The sequence below is a fragment of the Hesperophylax consimilis genome, chromosome 28 (assembly GCF_061612785.1).
Source record: "Hesperophylax consimilis isolate HC1 chromosome 28, BYU_Hcon_1.0, whole genome shotgun sequence".
Taxonomy (NCBI): domain Eukaryota; kingdom Metazoa; phylum Arthropoda; class Insecta; order Trichoptera; family Limnephilidae; genus Hesperophylax; species Hesperophylax consimilis.
Genome location: NC_142863.1, coordinates 10858676 through 10882612, shown reverse-complemented (window position 1 = coordinate 10882612; position 23937 = coordinate 10858676). Strand labels below are relative to the sequence as shown.

The 23937-nt window shown below is 36.9% G+C and overlaps 1 protein-coding gene across 1 annotated transcript in view; it reads right to left on the bottom strand.

Moving 5' to 3' along the window:
* Window positions 1-6924: 6924 nt before the first annotated feature.
* Window positions 6925-23937, bottom strand: part of Cse1 (chromosome segregation 1) — a 42754-nt gene continuing 25741 nt past the window's right edge. Inside the window, exons 12-19 of the mRNA XM_089648470.1 lie at window positions 23255-23411; window positions 21991-22082; window positions 20503-20726; window positions 16062-16159; window positions 15470-15637; window positions 14702-14870; window positions 13413-13557; window positions 6925-10493 (exon numbers count right to left, since the gene is read on the bottom strand). Coding sequence (XP_089504596.1) covers window positions 10339-10493; window positions 13413-13557; window positions 14702-14870; window positions 15470-15637; window positions 16062-16159; window positions 20503-20726; window positions 21991-22082; window positions 23255-23411 — 1208 coding nt within the window. The 3' untranslated portion in view covers window positions 6925-10338. The remainder of the gene's footprint in view (window positions 10494-13412; window positions 13558-14701; window positions 14871-15469; window positions 15638-16061; window positions 16160-20502; window positions 20727-21990; window positions 22083-23254; window positions 23412-23937) is intronic.

Below are 23937 nucleotides of genomic sequence, written 5' to 3'. Positions count from 1 at the left end.
TTTGCCATTGTGTAAACAAGCCTTATGTTTACTATTTAGTTACGTCTTATGACTATTTCGTAACACTATTTCGTAACTACATTTTCGTTACGTACATTTATTTTGAGAAATACTCACTATGTGAATGTAGTGGTGTGCAAAGGATATGACATTTTGTTTTATTATTTATATCAATTTTTGTATAATATTTTGGAAAAGTATAAATTATGTGAATGAAACTTTTTATTTTAAGATTCCCAAGTTTTAACGACACACATCTTTGTCATCACAACACCCATATTTACACAGAAGAAAATCCATCTCTAAAATATCTTAAAGATAACTAACTAACTAACCATCACGCCGTTTCTCCGCAGGGGTAGGCAGAGAGGACGGACCGCCAAACAACTCGGTCTTGGCACACATTCCTTGTCTCGTTCACATTAATACAACGTCTCATACATGCTCTTCTATTATTCTGACTCTTGACATGGTCCGACTCAAGTATCTGATTCACTTGGTCGTGCCATGTCTTTCTTGGGCGTCCTCGCCTTCTTCTACCATTCACATTCTTAGAGCTCTGCTAATTAAAACTAGTAACCTCCTGACAAGTTCAGTGAGTAGACCATTGCTCTCATTTTTCACACTAGTTTTAGTAAGTTTATTCTTTAAGAATAAATTTAATAACTCGATAATATTAATAGCATAAAATCATACTTCAATGAAATACATAATAGTAAAATAAACACAATATTATATTTTTTAATGATGTTTTTATTGGAATATAATTACTAAAAAAGAGGAAACATAATTCACACTTAAATTATTTGTTTTTTCTCCCACAATTCTACACATAAGTTAGAGAATCATAAAATGGGTGATGATCCTTATCTATTACCAGTTTTAACTCTTGCAAATGCCTGAATTTAGAATCTGATAAAGCAAGGGGTTTGGTGTATAGAGGCAATGGGGGAACATAGCCAGTCTTGCGGCGTTGGAGCAATTCCAGCCAATCCTTCGACTGGTCTAATTTATAGAGGATATCCCCCGACGATAAGTATTTAAGAGCCCTCAAATCTGTGACAACGGGATCCCCTACTTTCTTTCCCGGTCTCAAAGATGTTAGGTTTGTATTCAATGATTCGTAATTTAAAAAAAAGTCGAAGTGGACATTTTTTATATTGTATGGCTGTTTGGGTCGAGCCATTTGCATGCGAGATAAATAATCACTTGGAGAATATATTGGTGGCTTGAAGTAATGCTCCAGCACCGAATGGACATTGTCGGCTTCCATCATAGTATGGCCCTTCTCCAAAAAAATTTGATCTATTGTGACTGACGACCTTTTAGAGTAATCACTCAATGCACTTGCCAGTATTCTGTTCCGATTTTGGTAATTGCAACCATCGGAAATAAGGATGACATTCTTATACTGTAGGGGTAAGCTCTCCAGGTAGTTGATTATACAACTTGTGAATTCATTCGCGGTCACACCTCCATCTGCTTCATGCCACGTGTAGAGAGTGACATCTGCATTGTTTAGGACGTATAATGTGAAGTTGTGGAGTTGAAGTTTCTGCTTGTAGTATACAGCAGACGCTAGTAATTTGGGACATAACAGTACACTCTGCAAGTCCATAGTGACAACTAATGTAGTCTCACTGGCAGATTCTTTTGCTGCATTCTTAGCAATTTTCGCTTGATCCTTGCGTATAATATGCTGCTCATAAACTTCTCCTCCAATAGTACCGCATTTAAAACCCACACAAATATCACATTGATCTTTGCGTGGGTGGTGAATGGAAACCTTTTCAGCTTTTAAAACGTCACTGAATAAGTTTCTGTTGACTTTTGGCACATTATTTTCAGTGCACCAAATACTGAAGACTGAAAGCATGTGTTGCTTCGATAAAAAGAACGATTCCACATATCGTCTATTTGTTTGTGATCTGCAGTAGTGACTCGGAACAACTGGCAGAAGATTAAGCCATTTTTTAATACTATCCACTGCTTTAGTATGCTTGGCAACTTTTTTACTTACAGTGTTAGGGGATACGTTATCCTCGTCATTGACAACTTGATTATGATAGCTCCACCTCCTGAAAGTGCTTTTTGTAATGCTCAACGTATTCATAAACATTTTGTGACACACCTTATATTTATCCCCGTCCTTGGTAAACAGATATACATCACGTCCTTGTGTCTTTTTCGTGCAATCTGCGCTTTCACGACGACGCTGTCTTATAGCACGTACTGCTACAAAGCCCAGGAAATAAGCTCTCTTCTCCGACCAAGTTTTCAATTTCCAAAAACTGTTGAATGTGTGCAGGCGATCCTCTTCCGTTATTTTATGACAATAAAAAGAATTTTTAAGTGCAAATTTGGGTTGTTCGTGTTCACATCTTATTCCCATAGACTTTGCTGACTTCAATTGGCTTTGCTCATATTTCCCGCAATGCTTTTTATATCCGACATACTCTTTGCCCAAGACTCTACATCTCTTATTTTTTTTAATCTTCTGAACAAGTGAATCAGAATCTAATGGTAAAGAAACATTTGTATTATCATTTTCTGGGATCCACTCTCCAGTTAATTCACACAGACTTTTGTCTCCAGAGATAACATCGTTCCGTGTGGAGCCAATGTTATTCGACAGGTTTGGAATAAATTCTCCAGTCACAGGACATAACATCATGTTGTCATACATTTGATTGACTGGTTCAAGATCTTCAACATCCATTTGATTGACTGGTTCAAGATCTCCAACATCCATAACCTCTGATACAGAACTACGTATCGTACTTAAACGTACAATCTCCCTCGTGCGGTTTCGGTACATTCTGGAACAAAATCAAAATTAAATACATAATTCAACATCTTTCCTGCTACAGTACTAGTACAGTAATAAAAATATGAACTCACATAAAAAATTTTGAACTTGTCAGCAAACAACAGTGATTTCTCTACACGTTTCTCTTATTATAGTCAAAGATATATTTATCTGTAAAAGAAGATACACAGATTGAAATATACATTACATAGTACGCACAAATATGACAACAATATAGTAAAATATAGTTAAAAGACAGACAAATACTTACAGATGCCCGTCAGATGATAATGACATGTAATGCTTAGAATAATCATGTATTTCTCTTATTTTTGAGTTAAATTTTAGTATTAAACTTTCCCTGAAACATAAAAACAAAATAACTTTAATATTTTTCCACATTGTGTCAAAATTCGAAGTTTATCACAACACTGGACTCAAATTATTGACGCTTCAAAGGGCAGCCATTTTTCATAAATCCTCGGATGACATTTTGTTACTGTTTTTATGAAAATACGTGAAATTTATAAAATAAAACATAATAACTTACCGCTACTTTATAAACCAAATGGCCACGAACCGTCAAACAATAATATTATGTCGGATTTATTTATTTATTCACTTCAAAAACAGCTAGAGCGTGTACAAGGTAGAAAATATGCGGGAACAACTTGAGAACTGTCAGTGTAATCATAGATGTAGAATATGAACAATGTGACCATAGATGCGGAAAAAAGCGCACATTTAATATGAACCATGTAAAATAAGTTCACATGGTTCTTATTGAGATGCAAAATGTTGACTGCCTGCACATGATTCGTTTTCTATCTCCATAAATATTGGTTATTAGGACATGGTTCATATTGTAGAAGGTGGAGAAAAAAAAACTAAAAAAAACTGTATATTTAGTTCATTTTCGTCAAAAACGTTACATTGTTCATATTATGTATGCACCGACGAAATGTTGATTAAAATATAAGGGTCATTTTTGTATGTTTTGCAAGAGGTTTTTTTTAAAAACCCTTACGTAAAGCTGATTTTCCTTGAAGATAATAGGTTATAGGTAGGTACTTACCTACACCAAGTTTTCCATAATATATTTTGTGGAAACAAAAATTATTATATACCTGCAAGCAAACAAAAACCCGACATAGGTGAAAAATGCGGGTTCAAAATTTTCCTATATTCTTAAAAGACATCATACCTGAGATTTATGAAAGACTTTGATTTGTATGTTTATCATTTATTTGTCGCTAGTACGCAGTTTGTTAGAATGCAATTCAATAATGTGGTCCCCTTACTATAAAATTCATACATGTAAGAAATATTGAATGTGTGCAGTTCAAATGTTCACGTTCTATTAACTTCAAACTACACATAAACTATTTGTTCTTACTAAATACACTGAAAATGCATTTTTCTTAAAACTGAAAAAAAAAAATTTTTTTTCAAAATTATTGGCACCGACGAATTTAAAGTACCAAATCGAACAACTAGGAAAAAACCATTATTCTGCAACAATAATTCCGGTACTAACTACCACTACACACACCTATTTCTCACTTTCGCACGCGTGGAAATAAATTCGCCTCAAATATCGACACATTTAAAATAAGTTTATCTGTGTATAAAGAACCTGAATGACGTTTTCATAATAATATTATTATTTAGGGTCTTATTGTTTACTTGTAAATTATGTATTGTCAACTTTATTATTTTTATGCCATTTGATATTTAAAAACTTTCCGATTTTTTTCTTTCTCTTTTCTCAATTTTCATAATCTGTTTTATGTATACATTTAAATGCAACTTTATATCCATCATTTAAAAAAAAAATTGATTTAATTTCGTGTTACGTAAACATTAAAAATTCGTGTTGTCTCTGTGTCATGCAGAAAATCATGCAAAATATAATTTTTTTAAAAGTCTGTCGCAGTTGGGGATAACATAGAAAAATGTATACATTTAATTTTTAAATGACTTTCTAAATGCAAAAAAATATTTTCATTCATAAATTGTGTAATACTATTCAAAATGGTAATAGCAATATATATTGAATTTTTTCAATTATTTTAAACTTTTAACTCAGTACCTATGCCCTTCACGGTTTGTCACGTAGAGTCAGCTTGTATGTACATATTTCTATTTTTTTCTGACTAATTCCTTCCCTTCCCTATAAGCTCTATAAAAAAATTAAGCTGCCCCCCCCCCAGCTTGGAAGCTGGCGCCCCTGATACCTATGTATTACATTGGTTGCCCCATTTTCAATTAGAGAATTGTTTTGAAATTGAGAGAGTTGGGAAAGGGTTTTGGTAATGCAAGCAAATACCCTAAAACAGAAACAATACCTCCAACTTCAGACATTTCCTATAAATTCTGATGGCAGTATGTTACCCTGGCGCCTCCAAGCATCAGTTCTGCAGGTTGGTTTTCTTTCATACATATTAATGGATTTTATGATAAATAAATTTTAAAAATTGAAAATTATAATTATTAGATAACCTCACTTTTTTATGTGATATTTTTTGTCAATATTGATCAAAATACAAATCAGAAAGCACAAAACACCGCCACTAAGCACTATAAATTGAATAATTTGCCACCATTTTCTGGAAGGAATGTCAGCATGCTGCACCAGTGCCTCCAATATTTATACAATAAATAATACTGCCAATATTTTATTAAAGTTGGGAGTATTATTATTATTCTAGAGTATTTGATGCAAGTTTACTTGTTTCACATGCGTGCTATTTTCAGTTTTTTCTAATGCTACCAACATCAACAGTACGTATTCCCGTGGTAGTTCCTCACACATACGCTAGGTATATTGATCATACTAACTTACCTTTATGAGTCAATTTAAGTTATGAGCATTATCTGGTTGATCTATTGTTTCCTGTAAAGTTCTAACGCTGTATTTGCATACCACTTAAATTCAATTGATAGCGGATTCGCTGCTAGGTCAGTTAGGAAACAGGTGCATAACAACGTAATACAGAAATTCATAACTTCATGGGCATTATGTAACATTAATTTATTATCACACAAGGGTCCCAAGAGCCCCCCACTGTCTGGAACCAGTGGGACTATGGCAACCCCAGATGCTGTGAGACTGAAGGGGGTGAGGAAGAAAAGAAATGGAAAGAGGAATGTTTGGTATGATTTAGGATTTTCACGGCCAAAGTTTTATAGTGATTTGTTTTTGGGGTATTATGCCGTGTTGCGCTATCTCCTTCTTTGTGTTTGTTGGGATTATTCATTCAGGCTATTTAGGTTTGGTCACCAAATACAGCTAAAGTCATTTGCAGCAAAGTTTCTCGTGTCGGAAACCATTGTATTGTGTAGATAAATTACGAAATAGAAACCATTGTATTGTGTAGATAAATTACAAAATAGAAACCATTGTATTGTGTAGATAAATTAAAAAATAGAAAGCATTGTATTATGTAGATAAATTACAAAATAGAAACCATTGTATTGTGTAGATAAGTTACACAATAGAAACCATTGTATTGTGTAGATAAATTACAAAATAGAAACCATTGTATTGTGTAGATAAATTAAAAAATAGAAAGCATTGTATTATGTAGATAAATTACAAAATAGAAACCATTGTATTGTGTAGATAAGTTACACAATAGAAACCATTGTATTGTGTAGATAAATTACAAAATAGAAACCATTGTATTGTGTAGATAAATTAAAAAATAGAAAGCATTGTATTATGTAGATAAATTACAAAATAGAAACCATTGTATTGTGTAGATAAGTTACACAATAGAAACCATTGTATTGTGTAGATAAATTACAAAATAGAAACCATTGTATTGTGTAGATAAATTAAAAAATAGAAAGCATTGTATTATGTAGATAAATTACAAAATAGAAACCATTGTATTGTGTAGATAAGTTACACAATAGAAACCATTGTATTGTGTAGATAAATTACAAAATAGAAACCATTGTATTATGTAGATAAATTACAAAATAGAAACCATTGTATTGTGTAGATAAGTTATACAATAGAAACCATTGTATTGTAAAGATAAATTACAAAATATAAAACATTGTATTGTGTAGATAGATTACAAAATAAAACCATTTTTTTTATAAAATCAAGTATATTTTATTAACAATACACCGCATTCTTACTAGAGAATGGATCACAGCGGAATTCATTATAACGACATCAGTTATTTAATACGAAACTTACAAAAACCTAATAATTAGTTAATACATAATATCATATTTTACAAGGAGCTACGCGTAGCCGAGATGGGGGACTCGACTGTTTTCATAAATTCCGCCAGGATTTCACAAGACGTCCATTCTTAATTACAAATGATAAAAACAAAAGCCTAATACTACATCTTAATAAAAGTTATGTCACAATATTCATTGTGTCAAGACCATAGATAATACAAACAAAGGGAAATATGGCATTGGAAGCGCACCGACTGACGCTAAACTGCGACCAAACAAAGCGGTGAATCCAATGAAAGTTATGATTTTGATGTGTAGGTAGAAACAAAGTTGGGATGCGCGGCTGTGCATAGTTGCGATTTGCAGTAGTATGGTTGGACGATGTTGGCGACGCATGTTGTGCATGCAGTTTAATTTTTTTTCAATGTGAATACTCCCAACTGCTCCTAACCGCCTGGAGATAGCAATAGTATGGCACCCCCAATTGGGGGTATGTTGTGAGCCTGAAGGTAGTGGGGATGGAAAGGGGATGGGGGAGATGAAGGTGAGGGTGTACCTGGGAAACTAACACCATGGAGGCCGTGTAATAATTTTTTTTTCAGTTTCATATTTTTAATGATTCATGGCCTATCTCAATTGTCACTATTATCTATGCACTAAACGGATTATACCTATCTATGCCAATATGAAAGAAAACTAATGTTGCCAGTTTACATGAGACTTTTTGATTCCTTGGCCCCAGATAGGTCAATGAAATTTGTAAACTGTTCAATATACAGGGTGTATCGGCACTAACCCGACAAACTTTAACCAGCTATTCATTAGCACATTTGGAGTAAAAAATGTTATGGGCACTTTGCTGTCCGGTAGCATTTTTTTTTCAATTAAAAACAAAAAAAAATTAAAATTTCCACACCACATCACTGTCATTGGCATTGCGTTTCGTGTTCAACAGCTGCTATAAGCAAGTATGTCAATAAGCGTCTTCGCTCTTTCGCACACACTAAATAATAATAGTTAAAAATGAGACGAATGGTGCCGTGCCATTTCGTTGTGATTGTAAGTGTGCGCCAATATAGGTACACACGTGCATTATTCAACGGAATTCGAATAAAATATTTTCCAGATGGGTTTTCAAACTTTGACAAAGGATAAAACAGTGGTGACATGTGGTGAAAATATGAATAATAAATTTTTTATTAAAAAAAAACGTTACCGGACAGCAAAGTGCACATAAGATTTTTTACTCCAAATATGCTAAGGAATAGCTGGTTAAAGTTAGTCGGGTACGTGCCGATACACCCTGTATATCATCGATAAGCAAAAATTGAGTTAACTCTTTTAGACACACGAACACGCCCCCAACACACTTTTATCGATTTATCTCTAGTGTTAACTGAAGATCATTAGTAACAACACAGTACAATAATCGCAGCATTATCCGAGGATGGGTTAAGATCGTACAACGTGGCGAGAATAGCGAAACTGCCGACATAAAATCCTGGGTTCGGTTCAATATCAGCCATTCTCACCGATATTGATCATTTTCAGTTAAAGCAATGAAATAAATGCATGGTAAAATTTTTAGGATAGTTCTAAACAAATTACACTGTGGGCATGCAAGTGTCCAACCAGTTAACGAACACATGTCCCGTCTTACGCGCCCGTTCAACGTTGGTGGGGTAAAGCTGGCCTCGAGTCTGGTTTAAGACCGTTTTAACCAAACTAACGCAATGGTAATAAGTCAATTTTTTCACTGTTCTGACCTTACGAGCCGCGTAATATTTACACCACGTTTTTTAGTAAGGCTGATTGATGGATGATGTAATAATGTCATCTGACCCCGATTCATCAGCGCCATTCAATTCTTTAACTCATTTTTGTAAATATCCAGAACTAAGGCAACCGGCGTTGAATTCTTCAAAGTCAGATATAGACAGTGACCTTTCTCTGGTTTTAAAGGACAAGTGTGTAAAATTTCATCAATTTCTGAATAAAACTGTAGATTTGTATTAATATCAAATGCACGCTACCCGCCCCGTATCTACTGGTATTCTTTATATTAATAGATTACTCAACACATTCAATATGCACAAATTATTTTCAAAACTCTCTGAATTAGTTTAATAACAATGAGAAAACACTAATTCAGTCACCGGTAATGGAAAATAATGCATTTTAATATGTATGTAGTTATTTCGTTAAATTTTAAATTTATTGTGTTCACGTGGTTGCCATTAGTTTTCAAATTAATTTGTGTGTATTGACAATGGTGTTCTGTTCAGTAATTCTGAGTATTTACCCCCGTTTTTGAGACAAACAAAATCATAGTCATAACTTACTGTAACTATAAAAAGTATTAATATTTACGGTAGGTGGCCTTTATTATTTGTTTAAGTTGGCTGGAGTTCGCTATTACTTTATTAACAATGTTTAGATAGTGAAAAAAACACGTTATACAGCAGTGTTTCATCTATCTTTAGAGGATTCTTTAAAAACATCTTTACAGGGTTTCTCCAGGGCTGGCCCTGAGCCAAACGCCACCTGGCATCGAAACCAATAGACGCCTAGGTAGGTGATCACGGTAATCAATAATATCCCGATTATTTGAATTTTTATGTAGCGCCATTTTTGTGACAAATAATCTCAAAGACAATGTGTTAGAATTGTTAGGTATCATCAGCGCCTTGGCACCTTGCCAATTCGGCGCCGGGAGCAGGGCTCCAATTGCGCCCGCACAGGGCCAGCCCTGGGTTCCTCTCTGCCTGCCCTGCAGGGAAACCTTATGACAATGAGTTAGTTTCCATTTAGAAGTTTGAAATATTCAGAATCTAAAATATGAGTAATCGAAAAATGATCATAAAAATGATATTAACCTTTCGGATATTTCTATATTCAGAATTTAAAATATAAGTAATTGAAAAGTAATCATAAAAATGATATTAACCTTTCGGATATTTCTATATTCATAATGTAAAATATGAGTAATTGAAAAGTAATCATAAAAATGATCATTAGCCTTTCGGCCGCTACATGTGTATATATGTGCGTACATTTTCACAGAAAATGCATAAATGTCACAAAAAAATGTGATGCGCACACCCGTTATCCAATATCTATCAGGAAAGCGGGTGAAAATGCTAAATACAAAGATGGATAAATCATGAATTCTGAAATTATAAAAACTAACATTAGTTTATTAGCTAAACAGATAAAACAGAACATGACAAAAAATAAGTTAGGAGTTGTTTTTTTTCTTCAATGTTCTATTTTGTCATTGTTATTTTTTGTAATGTAACCAGTTTATTATGGTAATTCTAGAACTATTATAGGATCTGAATGCTGAATCTCTGCAGGTAGGTGTCTAGGACAGCACGGTGGTCTGCATTAAGGGGCTGCAGCAGAGAGGGAACTCTTCCTGGCCCCGATCTGCTGAGAGCTCCTAGGGACTCCACCAGGTACTGTCGGGGCTCGGAGATTTCTGCAAATAAGTTATTTTATTTGGTGATGGAATAAAACAAAACGGAACAAGATAAAAATAATAGGTAATAAGTAAGATTCAATTAGTTTAGGTTTTTTATCACTACATATTCTGTTTTTTCACGGAAACATTTTATTTATATGACAATGTATTGAAAGCAACTGCTGATGTTATTAGGAGAGGCTGGACCTGCTATAGACGGAGGCCGCTGAATTAGCCCGGGACAGGGAAGCCTGAAGGCATCTTGTCGAAGCAATGGGTCCCCCGACCCGAATAGGACAAGGCGAAGAAGATGGGATGATATAATGATTAAAAATGAGAGGTGATGAAATCTAATAGCAATCTTTACAAGAGATAGCTGGATATAATAACAACTTAAACGCGCACAAGCTGATTTTACTCCCATCGCCATTTTGGATTCTTCTTTATCTGCTGTGTAAATTTTACTTCTGTAGGACACACATACGGAGCTACATGCAAAAGTATAAACACTAGTTACAAGTGAATAATAATATGCAAATCAAAAAACTTTTAACAAACTCTACTCAAAATTAAACAAAACTAAAACATGGATGTATTAACCCGGAGGCTGCCGTGCGCATCTATGTTTGATTCAAGATTCCGGGCCCTCGCTGCCGTGCGCATCTATGTTTGATTCAAGATTCCGGGCCCTCGCTGCCGCGCGCAATCATACGTGATTTTAATTTCATCTTGCGATATCTCGGAACTTTCTGTATAGATGGCGCAAAACACGGGCTTAAAAAATAATTTGAACCTTTATCTAGCGACATCTCTACACAGATGTGACAAATGATTTTGTTTATATTATGAATGACCTCGTCAAACTGGAGACTACAATATTTCCCCTCTCAGTGTTTGAATTCCCCGCGCGCGCGTAGTTGTGTTAGTGAATCACGTGGTTCCTTCTTATCTCGACGGTTCGTGAATACTTAGAATCTGCAACGAATCGTGGTTCTAACGTTATTATTTTAACAAATTGTTTTTATTAACTACTCATATTTTTAGTGCAACTAAGTTTTGTGTTAATCAACATGTTTTGTTATTTTAAATGAAATAAGTTGTTATATCCGCCTTTCGAGTGAAAAAATAATCATATACATTTTATTTTAATTATCTGTGTTTAGAAACTAATTATTGTGTTAATTTGTCGTTTTTCCTAATATTTTTTTTTGTGTAACCCTCTATCATGGCTCGACGCGACTCGTCTGATGACCAAATAAGGGAATATTGTCTCTTTCTTATATCTGTTAAATTCTTTTACTGTACACAACAGCATAAAAAATTCAGGTATGAGCTTCTCCGATTATCAGTTATGTGTGATTAGACAATTAATCGCAAAACACCTTAAAAATACTCAACTCGACTCAACTCCTCATTCGTCTCATCATGACACACGATTACGTCTGAGCCAATACCGGTAACATCAAAACAATCCAAGCCATACAGAGCCGGCCATGTTTGTGCGAATACAAAACAACAAAGCCGCAGAAAAATGGCTCGATATGTGTTCCCAGTGTAATGTGGCATTGTGTATTCATTCCTGTTTTTAAGTCTACCATTCGAATAAAAACTATAAACATAATTAATACAATAAGAAACTGTAAATAAAAGTTGAATAAATAATGAAATTTTAAACAATAATATTATCACGAGTGAATCGTGAAAAATGTTGAGCTGTCGCAGAGGTCCCACTTCAGAGACGTGAGTACTGATATTACTATAGTATGTCTGTATGTGTTGGTGAGATTACTGATTTGATAATGGCGGCGGGTCGAAGTTTGTTGATGTTTCATAGATAGTTTTTATTCGTCAAATAATGCATCAATTTATAAAGATATCTTGCTTAGACTTTTCAAGAGTGTAACGTAAACAAGTTTTTTTTGTTTTGGTAATAATTTACAATCTCTAAGTGCTGAGGATAATAAATAATGACGCAATATAAAAAATTCTAAAAACCCTTGGCGTGAGAGTATCTATTATGTGTTTACATTCGGGCAGCAAAAGGGTTAAAACATCCTTGTATGTAAATTTTTGGGCATCATGCCTGTTTTATGTACTGAAATAAAATAAAACTGCAATTTTCATCATAACTTGTTATTGCATCCAACTGCTCATGTTATAGTGACAATCTTAAATATGAAGCAGAAAATATGTTGGCAAGAAATATGTTTGCAGGAAATATGTTTGAAGGAAATATGTTTACAAGAAATATGTTTGCAGGAAATATGATGCAGGAATTATATATTTACAAGAAATATGATGGCAGAAAATATGTTTGCAGTAATTGTACGTTTACAGGAAATATGTTTGCAGGAAATATGATTGCAGGAAATATGCCTACAAGAAATATGTTTGCAGGAAATATGATTGCAGGAAATATGTTTGCAGGAATTATATGTTTACAAGAAATATGATTGCAGGAAATATGATTGCTGGAAATATGTTTACAGGAAATATGTTTGCAGAAAATATGTTTGTAGGAAATATGTTTGCATGATATATGAAGCAGCGTAAGCTCTAAAGCGAAGAGTTCCGACAACATGAAATTTGCTCAGTTTCTTCCGACTGGAATTTCTGGGAAGAATGCAACAAATTTCAGCTTGCAAATTCACTTTCTAAAGTGAGCTTGTAATGTTTTAAATGAATACTTTTGTTGGTCACTCGATAAAACAGAATATGAAAAAATAATAGGTTAAGTTGTTTATGTTCTGTTTCTTCACTGTTCTGTGTTGTTAATCCTTAATATATGAATAACTAATGTGTTTGTGCCCCATTTTATTCATTAGTGCGGCACTGATTTTGTAATGGCATATCCATGTCCTAGTAACAAGCAAGTGGGCATTCATTTAAGGAGATTCCAACTACATCCATCACACATCATTACAGCAGTAGACTTACGTGGCAGTGGATCAATTTTATCTTGCTTGGTGGAGGCTAGCTGGCAGTAGGCGGCCTCGTATCCCACGGGTTCCTCCACATCGATCCAGTGGTCCTCAGGCAGCGAGCTCTCGTCACTGGGCAATTCCAGGAGGGACACCAGCGCCTGGACAACAGACAAACAAACGATATAGAAACATATTTTGCTAAACCAGTGCCTGGACATCAAACAGAAAAACATACAATATGGATATGTTAAAAGTACTACAGAGGGATACCGGGGCCTGGACATAAGACAGACAGACGAACAAACAATGCAGATATGGTAAAAGTACTACAGAGGGGAAACCAGCGCCTGGACATCAAGACAGACAAACAAACAATACAGATACATATTTTGCTAAACCAGTGCCTGGACATCAAACAGAAAAACATACAATATGGATATGTTAAAAGTGCTACAGAGAGATACCGGCGTCTGGACATCAGACAGACAGACAAACAAACAATACAGATATGTTAAAAGTACTACAGAGGGGAAACCAGCGCCTGGACATCAAGACAGACAGACAAACAAACAATACAGATACATATTATGCTAAACTATTGCCTGCACATCAAACAGACAATATAGATATGTTAAAAGTACTACAGAGGGGACACCGGCGCCTGGACATCGGCCAGACAAACAAACAATACAGGTATGTTAAAAGTACTACTGAGGAGAAACCAGCGCCTGGACATCAAGACAGACAGACAGACAAACAAACGATACAGATACATATTATGTTAAACCAATGCCTGCACATCAAACAGACAAACAAACAATATAGTTTAAAGTACTACAGAGGGGATACCGGCGCCTGGACATCAGACAGACAAACAAACAATACAGGTAAGTTAAAAGTACTACAGAGGAGACACCAGCGCCTGGACATCAAACAAACAAACAAATAAATTTGAGAAATTTTACATTATATTCTCCGGTTGGTTAAATTTCAGTACAGTACACGTAAAAATGTCAGTCACTACCGTCAAAAAAGTGCTCTAAAACTGCTGACAGATGTATATAAATATTTAGGAGTGGGAGGTCAAGAAGAAAAGGGGCAATTTGCGGTATTACAGGGAGGACAGATTGGTTTACCTGAAATGTGTCTAGAAAAGGACTATAATATAGATTTAATTGGTTATTTAATATACCAGAATGACTATATAGGGATTTTCTGATTTCGAGTGTTTTTAAGTTTTGCTTTTATTATTGACGGTGATGTTATTATTATTATTTATAATTATAGTTTCAGGGATTTTACCTGCAGCACTGGAATCCAGAGGTAGTTGTACTTCTGGGTGCTGTCGTAGAGGGCGGGACACTCGCAGAGCAGCTTGGTGCAGCCGGCGGCCGCCAGCTTCTTGTCTCCGACCCCCGACACTTTCTGCAGCTCCGGCACCAGCACGCGCTCGCAGTAGAGCCCAAACAGCCTACAATCAACAACATAATCATAACCGGTTAGATGGTTGGGTTCCGTGATAAAACAGAACATTGAAGAAAAGTGATGAGAAAAAAACTAAACATCAATATTGTATATTATTATCAAATCAAAATAAAAAAATACTACCCCTCGAAGGTCAGCATTTCATATTATTTTTATTTCTTTAAATTTTTTAAATAAATTATTTAATTGGCTAATTGCACAGGAAGATATCGAATGAGAATTTTTAAAGCAGATTACCCTGTATTCTTAGCTTCTATACGCGGTGTCCGGAAACTCGTAGTACAAGTGGAAAACTGGTGAATCTACGTCACATTTGGAGACAATTTTGAGGTATAGCTTTTTTAATTTGAGGTTTACTTTTCAAGTAAATCGAGTCCAAATTTGCAATTTTCAGGTCGAATTTGAAATAAATCTTTTTTTTTTTAAATGTGTTGAAGCGTACACCCTGCTCTAAAAGTTTTTTTGAACTCTTTAGTGGCTGTAAAGTTTAAAAAAAAAACAAAATGATGCTCAAAAAAAGTTTTTTTGAAATGTGATTTTCCGGACACCATGCATTAGAAGGTAGAAAAACAAAGATTAAGTTACCCTGGTTGTACAGATTCCAACATTTCCACCATACTGCCAGGCCCGTATCTGACTGCAAAGAATCCCAGGAACGGAATAAGCCCCCGCAGGAACTTGGTGGTCTTGGAAGACGAGAGGCGCTGGAACACCAGCGTGATGACTTGTTTCAGGAATGGCTGCATCACTTCTCTGAAACCATCTCAAGTGTTATAAAAAGGTGTATTTTACACAAATAATACCTACAAAAGAGTCCCAACTATCTGTGGGATAATTGCATCCTAAATTGGAAGAAAAGTTAAGAATAAAAAAAGAACAAGCAACAAACTTAACCTAACCTATTCTTTGATCATGTTGTGTTGTCACTATTAATATGTATTTTATCCTGTTACCAGCATCTCCGATGGGGTAGGTATATTCTGAGGATGAAGAGAGTGCAAGGTGAGATTGCAAGAATACATAAACCACCAAACTAGATTTAATGTTTTTCCAGGTTCTCACCGGCAGTAAAAATGCCCCCGGTGCGCGTCTTTATTAGCCGACACAACTGTTGTGACGTCTGCATACGACGGGTTAATGTCACTAGCTAAATAAAAATGTTTGGAGAAATACTTACTGCGGGAAGTGTTGCAGTATGCACTGAATGAGATGAAAACCTTCGTGGTCGTTTGCTTTTGATGCTATTAACTTCTGGAAGACTCCCAGCATGCCGTTCTGCAAATAAAAGAAAATATTTTTACATAAAATGCCAAACACAGAATAACTCCGGTAAATATTGTTAACCCTTCAACCGCGACTGACCGCATATGTGTGATTTAGAAAGTCAAGCCCACTGCGCGCAGTTGTCACATATGCGTGTGATCAACCAAAATTATTAATAAAAGAATAAATTTAGCTGTAAAGGAGAAATATTACCGAATCGGGCTTAAAATGTGGCCAATTCTTTAATCTACATCAGCTGTTGAAATTATACAGAAGAAATATCTTTCTTCATCCGGATATGACCTGATTTGTTGAGGGCTAATATCAAATGAAAAAGGTAAAATATGGGATTGAGAATGAGCATATAATTTATTTATTTATATTTTAAATGCATATTTACAGAATAAAAAATTCCAATAACAAAGATACATTATACAAATACACAATCATAATTGCCTAATTAGCGATTTAAATTTATTAATACTCAGGTGGAAAATGTCGGAGTCAGAGGCTAGTGAGTTTAGAAGGACTATCATTCTTCCGAGAGGCATTGCTAATGGTAAGTTAGTCCTACATCTTGGAAGAATGAATGGTTTGTGTCTAAGCGCTCTTGCGAAGTTATCAGGGATGTAAAATAAATTTTTATTCAAAATTTCTGGATTGTTGATATGACCGTTCAACAAGTTATAGGACATCATCAGCAACGCAGCTTTCCGCCTGTTGACAAGACTATCGATACCTAGCATTCCGGAAAGGAAGGCTGATGGGTATAAATAGGGATAGTACCCGACGTCTCTAAGATAAAGATAACGTAGAAACTTCTTTTGTACTTTGTCTACCATTGAAGTGTACGTTGCATCACTGGGTCCTCATATTATTGAGTCACTTTCCAGAATACTACGTACTAGGCTAAAATATAGCAAGCGAACCACGGCAGAGCTGCAAAAATGCCTAATGTCACTGCCCACCACACAGCTCACCAATCAATAACAGTATATTGTAAGGCTACAATGTAAAACAAACACCTTGTTTTGGACCCAACTATTAAACAGGACAGGACTGCCAGGTTTCTCGTGGGCTTCACAGAAACCATCCCACATCCGTTTCAATCGGGGTCGCTGTTTATGCAATTCTATACTGATATGACTTTGGTTTTTTAACAGATTCTTTATATGTGATTATGTGAATATCTATGTTTTCGTTCTCAAACAGAATGGCACTAACAAATTGAGTGATTTTTAAATACTTTTATATACATACGATCATTGATCTCTGCAAATCTTTGTCGCAGTTCAGTTCAAATACAATCGCCAAAGGAATAATAAACTTCAACTGAATTAAAATCTAATCGCCTAATGAAGACCTCATGTCGCCTATATAAATCACTTCACCGATTATCTCCTCAATTAAAATTAAACAATATTATTTGTTCCGTCACGCTGTTTGCTTTTGACAGGCCGTGTGCTAACCAATAGTATGGTCAGAATTTGAACTGTGCAGTTTAAATTCACACACGTCAGCTATAACCACGGAGTGCCGTGAGCCGCACAATCGCACAAAAAAACGTTCGTCCTTTCAAAACTAATGTGTATACTATCGCCGGTTATTTATCGGAATAATCCCTTAAACGTATTTTATCGTAATCCAATTCACCAATAACGAGTGCTTTTTTTTTTTTTTTTTTTTTATATTTACTCCACACAGGAGGCCCTGAAGAAAATAATTTCCCTCAGGGCCTATGTCATCTTTGGGGATGCTGTGTGGAGGGTCTTTTTGTGGAGAGGAAGGAGTGAACATGGGTCTTGAAGAGTCCCATGTTGTAGGAGGGAGGAAACACAGAGGCCGGCAGTTCGTTCCACAGCCGAGCTGTTGAACTTAAGAACGAATCGTAGAAGCGACCCGTTCTCATGTGACAAGTGTCAACTGTGTACAAATGTTGGGCGCGCGTTTGGCGTGTATCCCGACTACGCACCGGTGCCGAAGGGATCAATGACGCTAGTTCCTCAGAGCATCTTCCATTGTAATACCGATAGAACAAGGACAGCATACCTACCTGACGCCTGTGCTCTAAAGATTGCAGTCCGTTTGTTAAGATTGGGGAATCTATCAAACGGACCGCCCGTTTCTGCACAGAGTCAAGGGTTTTTTTCAGGTATTTAGGGGCTCCAGACCAGAGATGGCTGCCAAATTCGACCGTAGGGCGCACTTGCGATTTGTACAGGGTGAGCAGTTGTGTACTATTAAAGTATCTGCGGGCCCTGTACAGTACGCCCAGCTTCTGAGAGGCCAACTTTACTCTGGCTTCGATGGAGCCCCCGTACCTGAGCTGGTCACTTATAGTTACACCAAGCATTTCAATGGAAGGCCTGTTCGGAAGATTGCTTCCGTTGAAGGAGACTAGATTATCATTTGGATCCCTTTTAGACGTAATCAGACAGGATTGGGTCTTTGAAACATTAAATTCGACGAGATTATTTTTACCCCAGGAGGAAATACTCTCGAGATAACCGTCCATTCTCTGCTTCAAAGCCCTCCGAGCCGTTGGAGTTTGTGTGCCCTTTGGGGGCTTATCAAACAAAAAGCTATCATGAACTGTACTGTCATCCGCGTAACAATGAATCGGTGCACATGTCAAAAGGTCATTGATGTGCAACAAAAACAAAGTCGGAGACAGAACCGATCCCTGTGGGACGCCAGCATTTATGGAGTGCGAGGAAGAGGTGAAACCGTCAGCAACCGCCTGAATCGACCTATCCCTTAAAAAGTTAGCAATCCACGTACACAGGGATGCGGGAAGTCCGTAAGAATGCAATTTGTTGACAAGTCCTCGGTGCCAGACCCGGTCAAAGGCCTTGGATATGTCTAGTGCGACCGTTTGGGTCTCACCGTGACGTTCCAGGCACCACCCCCAAACATGCGTCACATACGCGAGAAGATCACCGCACGAGCGGTTCCGCCGGAATCCGTATTGACGGTCGTTGATAATTTTGTTCTTCTCGAGGTATGTGAGCAGTTTGTCGTTGATCACACGTTCCATCACTTTGGACAGAACTGATGTGATCGCTATGGGGCGGTAGTTGGCCGGGTTGGAGCGGTCACCTTTCTTGGGAATAGGGTGAATTACCGCTTTTTTCCAACCAGAGGGCACAGTGCCACACTTCTACCGTACAACGATCACCGTTCCAGTGCTGACAGATGATTCTCGAGATGCAGATTTCATTCGCCACCCGGTAAGCTGACTGTGAATTAACCTTACGAATTGTGTTTTCGCATTCGCCTGTCATAAGCCATAGGCTTCATCCATGCTTTATCTGTGTGGAATAGCCCTTTAAAATACGGCTATCCCAACCCTTGTTCGTTCCTCGAACATTATTATACCGCAAAATTAATATCAGTTGCGGTCAGCATTAGAGGATCGATCCAGTAGTTCAGAGATTTCAACAAAACGGTGAGTGATCTATTTTTCACATTATTGGGACATGTTCAATCTCCATTATTCAATGATCGATCATAGCTTAGCACAACAACAATAATTAAGAAACACTTATTTGCAATTAGAGTAGTGGAAGCATAGAACAAACTTCCACAACATTGATGCTCCTAATATAAAACAATTTAAAGTTGTATTAGATTCTTATTTAGAGAGATAGGTGGAAACTTGAGTGGCAAACGGCCAACGTGGGAAATGCCCACCTCATACAGGACCCCACACAGCCTCATGGGTTTTCATTGCCTCGCAAAACCTGGTCTGCCATCAATAGGTTAAGGTGCTCCCATAGCCGCAATGCCCACATGATGCACAGATGGGGCCTTAAAGAGTCGGCGATGTGTGACTGTGGTGCGGTGCAAACCACCGAACATGTGTCTACGAATGCCCGCTCCATTCATACCCCGGCGGGATTGATGAGGTTCACATGGCGACGTCTGAGGCCCTAGAATGGCTCGCAGACCTAGATGTCCCCCTCTGACCCCCCCACCACACGAAAGAAGAAGAAGATTTAGAGAGAAGAAGGATTAGAGATTAGATTTAGAGGATTAATTTATTATAAAATTTAAAACAACTCAATTATGTACTGTTAAACTTGTTGTAAAATCAGATATGAGCGCATCCGCAGAATGCAACCTGCTCATTAAATAATAATAGCAATAATTAACTCCAAAGACAATTGATTATTTCTAATTCAATTGCCACTGCATAACAGTCACTGTGCACAGTATATGATGCACAAACGGGGCAGTTCCCCAGAGGCACATCTGCATTGAATCAAAAGATTAACAATGAAGTCAACTAGGTAAATAACTTAAGCATTCCACTTTGATCTCCAACAACGCTAGAAGTAGTATGTAAGACTAACCAGTCGGTTATCCCTCTGCAGCTGCGGGTGAGCAGCAGCCGTGAGGGCACACAACAGCCTGACGAGGGGGCGCACGTTGGCGGGCTTGTCCCACAGCGGGGGCGCCAGCAGGCAGCCCACTAGCCCGATGTAGGGACCCCCAACGTCGCCGGCCGCGCCATTGGCTGTCACCAGGCGCTGCTCCAGGAGGAGCGACAGCATTTGGAACACGTACGGCATGAATTCTGAAATAAAACATATTGACAATGAAAACTACATTTATTTACGTAATAAACAGAAAACTAAGCCTATTATGTATGTAAACTTATTTGGAAAACGTGTAATAAGATCTAAATTTTCCACGGTAACACCACGTTACAAGACAACAACACAAAGGTTTTCTTTTACATGGTTAGGGGAAGGTTAAAATTGTAAACATTAATTTGGTCAAAACGAACCGTATGATGGGATCGATTGCATTGAAAAGTACAGCATTGTAAAGGTTAGGTTATCAGAATGAGCATTGAAAAATAGGAAATGATCCCAAAATCACAAAGATTCAGCGGGTTGCACTGTATTTGCAATGCTTTATTTTATAGTACATACAGGGTTTTCCAATAAGAGGTGTTATTTTGATATTCAATCGGAAAAGATCAATGGTTTCGTTGCTTGTGTGGCACGTAGCGCCGTCTTGTTGAAAGTAAACGTTGTCCAGATCAATACCATCCAATTCCGGCCATAAAAAATCATTAATCATCTCTCGATAGCGCAATCCTTTCACCGTAACTGTTGCTCCGGCCTCATTTTCGAAAAAGTAAGGTCCAATGACTCCGCCGGACCATAAACCGCCCCAAACAGTCACACGTTGAGGATAGAGAGGCTTTTTAACAATAATTCTTGGGTTTTCCAAGCCCCAGATGCGACAATTTTGCTTGTTGACGAAGCCACCGAGGTGAAAATGGGCCTCATCACTCAAGATGATTTGCATTTGATTCCTCAAGTGAATTTTAATAATTTCAATGCGTTGTTGAAGCGTGCATCGTTCCATGTTCATTAATGGCGTAGTTTCTACTTGTCAAATGTCAAAAAATGACAGCTTCAAAAGTAACATCTACCGAAATAGCAGGCTATTCAAAATAACACTTCTTATTGGAAAACCCTGTATTTGCAGACTTTGCATATTTCCTTCTTGCCACAGAAAAAGAATACTTAAACTGTGATACATTCAGATAGTAGTTAGCTGTGCTGAACACAGTGGGCATTAGTAGAATATTTGTGCAGCTGCTGATATTGTAGAGATCTACAATATCATCAAGATTAATAACACTACTATTCAAGGTCAAGGGCTCAGAAATATCTCTACCACCTTCCAATACGGGAACATTGACTTTGATTATAATTTACTTCAGTAAAAAGTCTACAGTGTTTTGTTTATTCCCGGAGTTTCCATGGATGTGGGGAAAATGGTGACATATTGTGAGTTGAAAGAGTGAGTAAGTAACAACTGACCTTGCACTTCTTGCTGCAGGATTTCCTGGAATATTGGGAATAAGGCGTCTTCAAATGAGTCCACTGCAGCTGGATTAGATTTGCAAATAATTCTGTAAACAACACAAACAATAATTACATTATGTATTAGAATAAAGATGTCTGCCTTACTGACACTCCCGATTTACCCATAAGTCTAAGTTACAGGCTCAGGTAAGGTTGTGATAATTCTTTTTCACTACGGCTCTACATTTCAAATCGCTGCGTTTCCTCACCATTCTCCTCCAACCCTCAGTCCTTCGTATCCTCCGTTATCATCATTTTCCGCACCCTCCATCCACCTATTCCTTGGTCTAGATCTGGATCCCTTTCATTTAATCACCCACTCGCACATGATTTTCGATGTCGTATCATCTGGAATTTTTTCAACATCTACCGCCAATTTCAATCTTTTGAATCTACAGAATCTTACAATAGTCTCATGCGTAATTAAATTTTAAACTTCGTGGTTCATTTTAGTTCTGGATGATCACAGAAAAAAGAAACAACAAATATGCAATTAAGGGTGAGAGGAAGAAACTAACATGAGCGGGGCAATGGGGTGGTTGTAACTTGCGAATAAATTTCTAAAGTTCTGTAATTTTTAGTTCCGTCCCTTGTGGGAACTTAAAATTACAGATCTTTTAAAAAAGGTTTTACTTATTAACAAAAACAAAATAATTTGTATGAGTAAATAGATTCCCTTTTGCAATTGTCGTATAATTCACTCACCGCACTAAACTATCAATTTGTATTTTGCACCGCTATACTTATACTTATACGAGTATGCGTGTCATTCGCTGCAATAGCTTATGCATTTGGAAGTGGAATAAGCTTAAAATTAAATAAAATAAGGCTTTGTTAGTAAATTAATGCGATATAAGTGATTAGTGTCTTCACCATTTATATATTTACACAGTTTTAATGCACAGAAAACCTTAATTGCAGAGTTATTCTGAAATGTGTTGAAATACAAATGGTAACAAATTTTATTCAATAAATGCGCAAACCCTGCTGGTGCCAAAACAGGTTGTCACGTGGTTGCCTCTGGGTAGTCGAAATGGTACACAAATTTGTCTTTAGGGCAGGTCTATGTATTCTGACATCAGTAGATGTGGACCCATTTTACATAGAGAATGTAGGTCTAATTTTTATTTTTTTTATTTTGGGTTACCCACCACATCTCACAACCGTAGACTAATCTTATTTTATACATGTCATGTTAATTTAAATAACTTCTACTTACTTGATGGATAAAGACAGGGATTCGAATAGGAAGTGGTTGAAGTGTGGGCGAGACGGGTTCTTTGTGACGATGGTGAGGGTCTGTGCCAGCTGCGGAAGCAGGGTGCCCATGGCCGGGACGCATGACTCCTGGAGAACGGCCAGGGCGCGCATCACAGCTGAAAGACCAAAAATAAGTTCAATGGTCAATGTTGTTCTTGATGGGATACATAATGTATAGTCTATAAAAGAACATGAGATTTAAAGCGAGATGAAACACAGATTAACAACCCAAATTCATGTACAACTGTGCTGCATCGCCGTATGCAAAGCCATCATTGAGCACTAAGTTTGTGACGAAACTACTGATGTAACTTGGATATACGCACGTCACATACCCATACATTCACGCGCAACAATGCCTTCAGTTTGCCAGTCAACTGGTAGTTTTTTGAAAACGCTGACTCGAATCGATTTATGTTGTACATATTTTTTTAAGTAGTATTCAGATTGCTAAATTGTCAATGTCAAGCCGGCGGTAGGCTCATCTTAAAAATGTTTAACCAGTGACCTGATTTTCGAGCACATGTGCGCTCAACTTTTTACACCTGTGTTTGACGCTCTAATGTGTGAGCTCTAGTACCGTCCATCCTGGAGCTTTTTGCAGTGGAATTTTAACCCTTATGCTTCGAAAAAATTTATGAA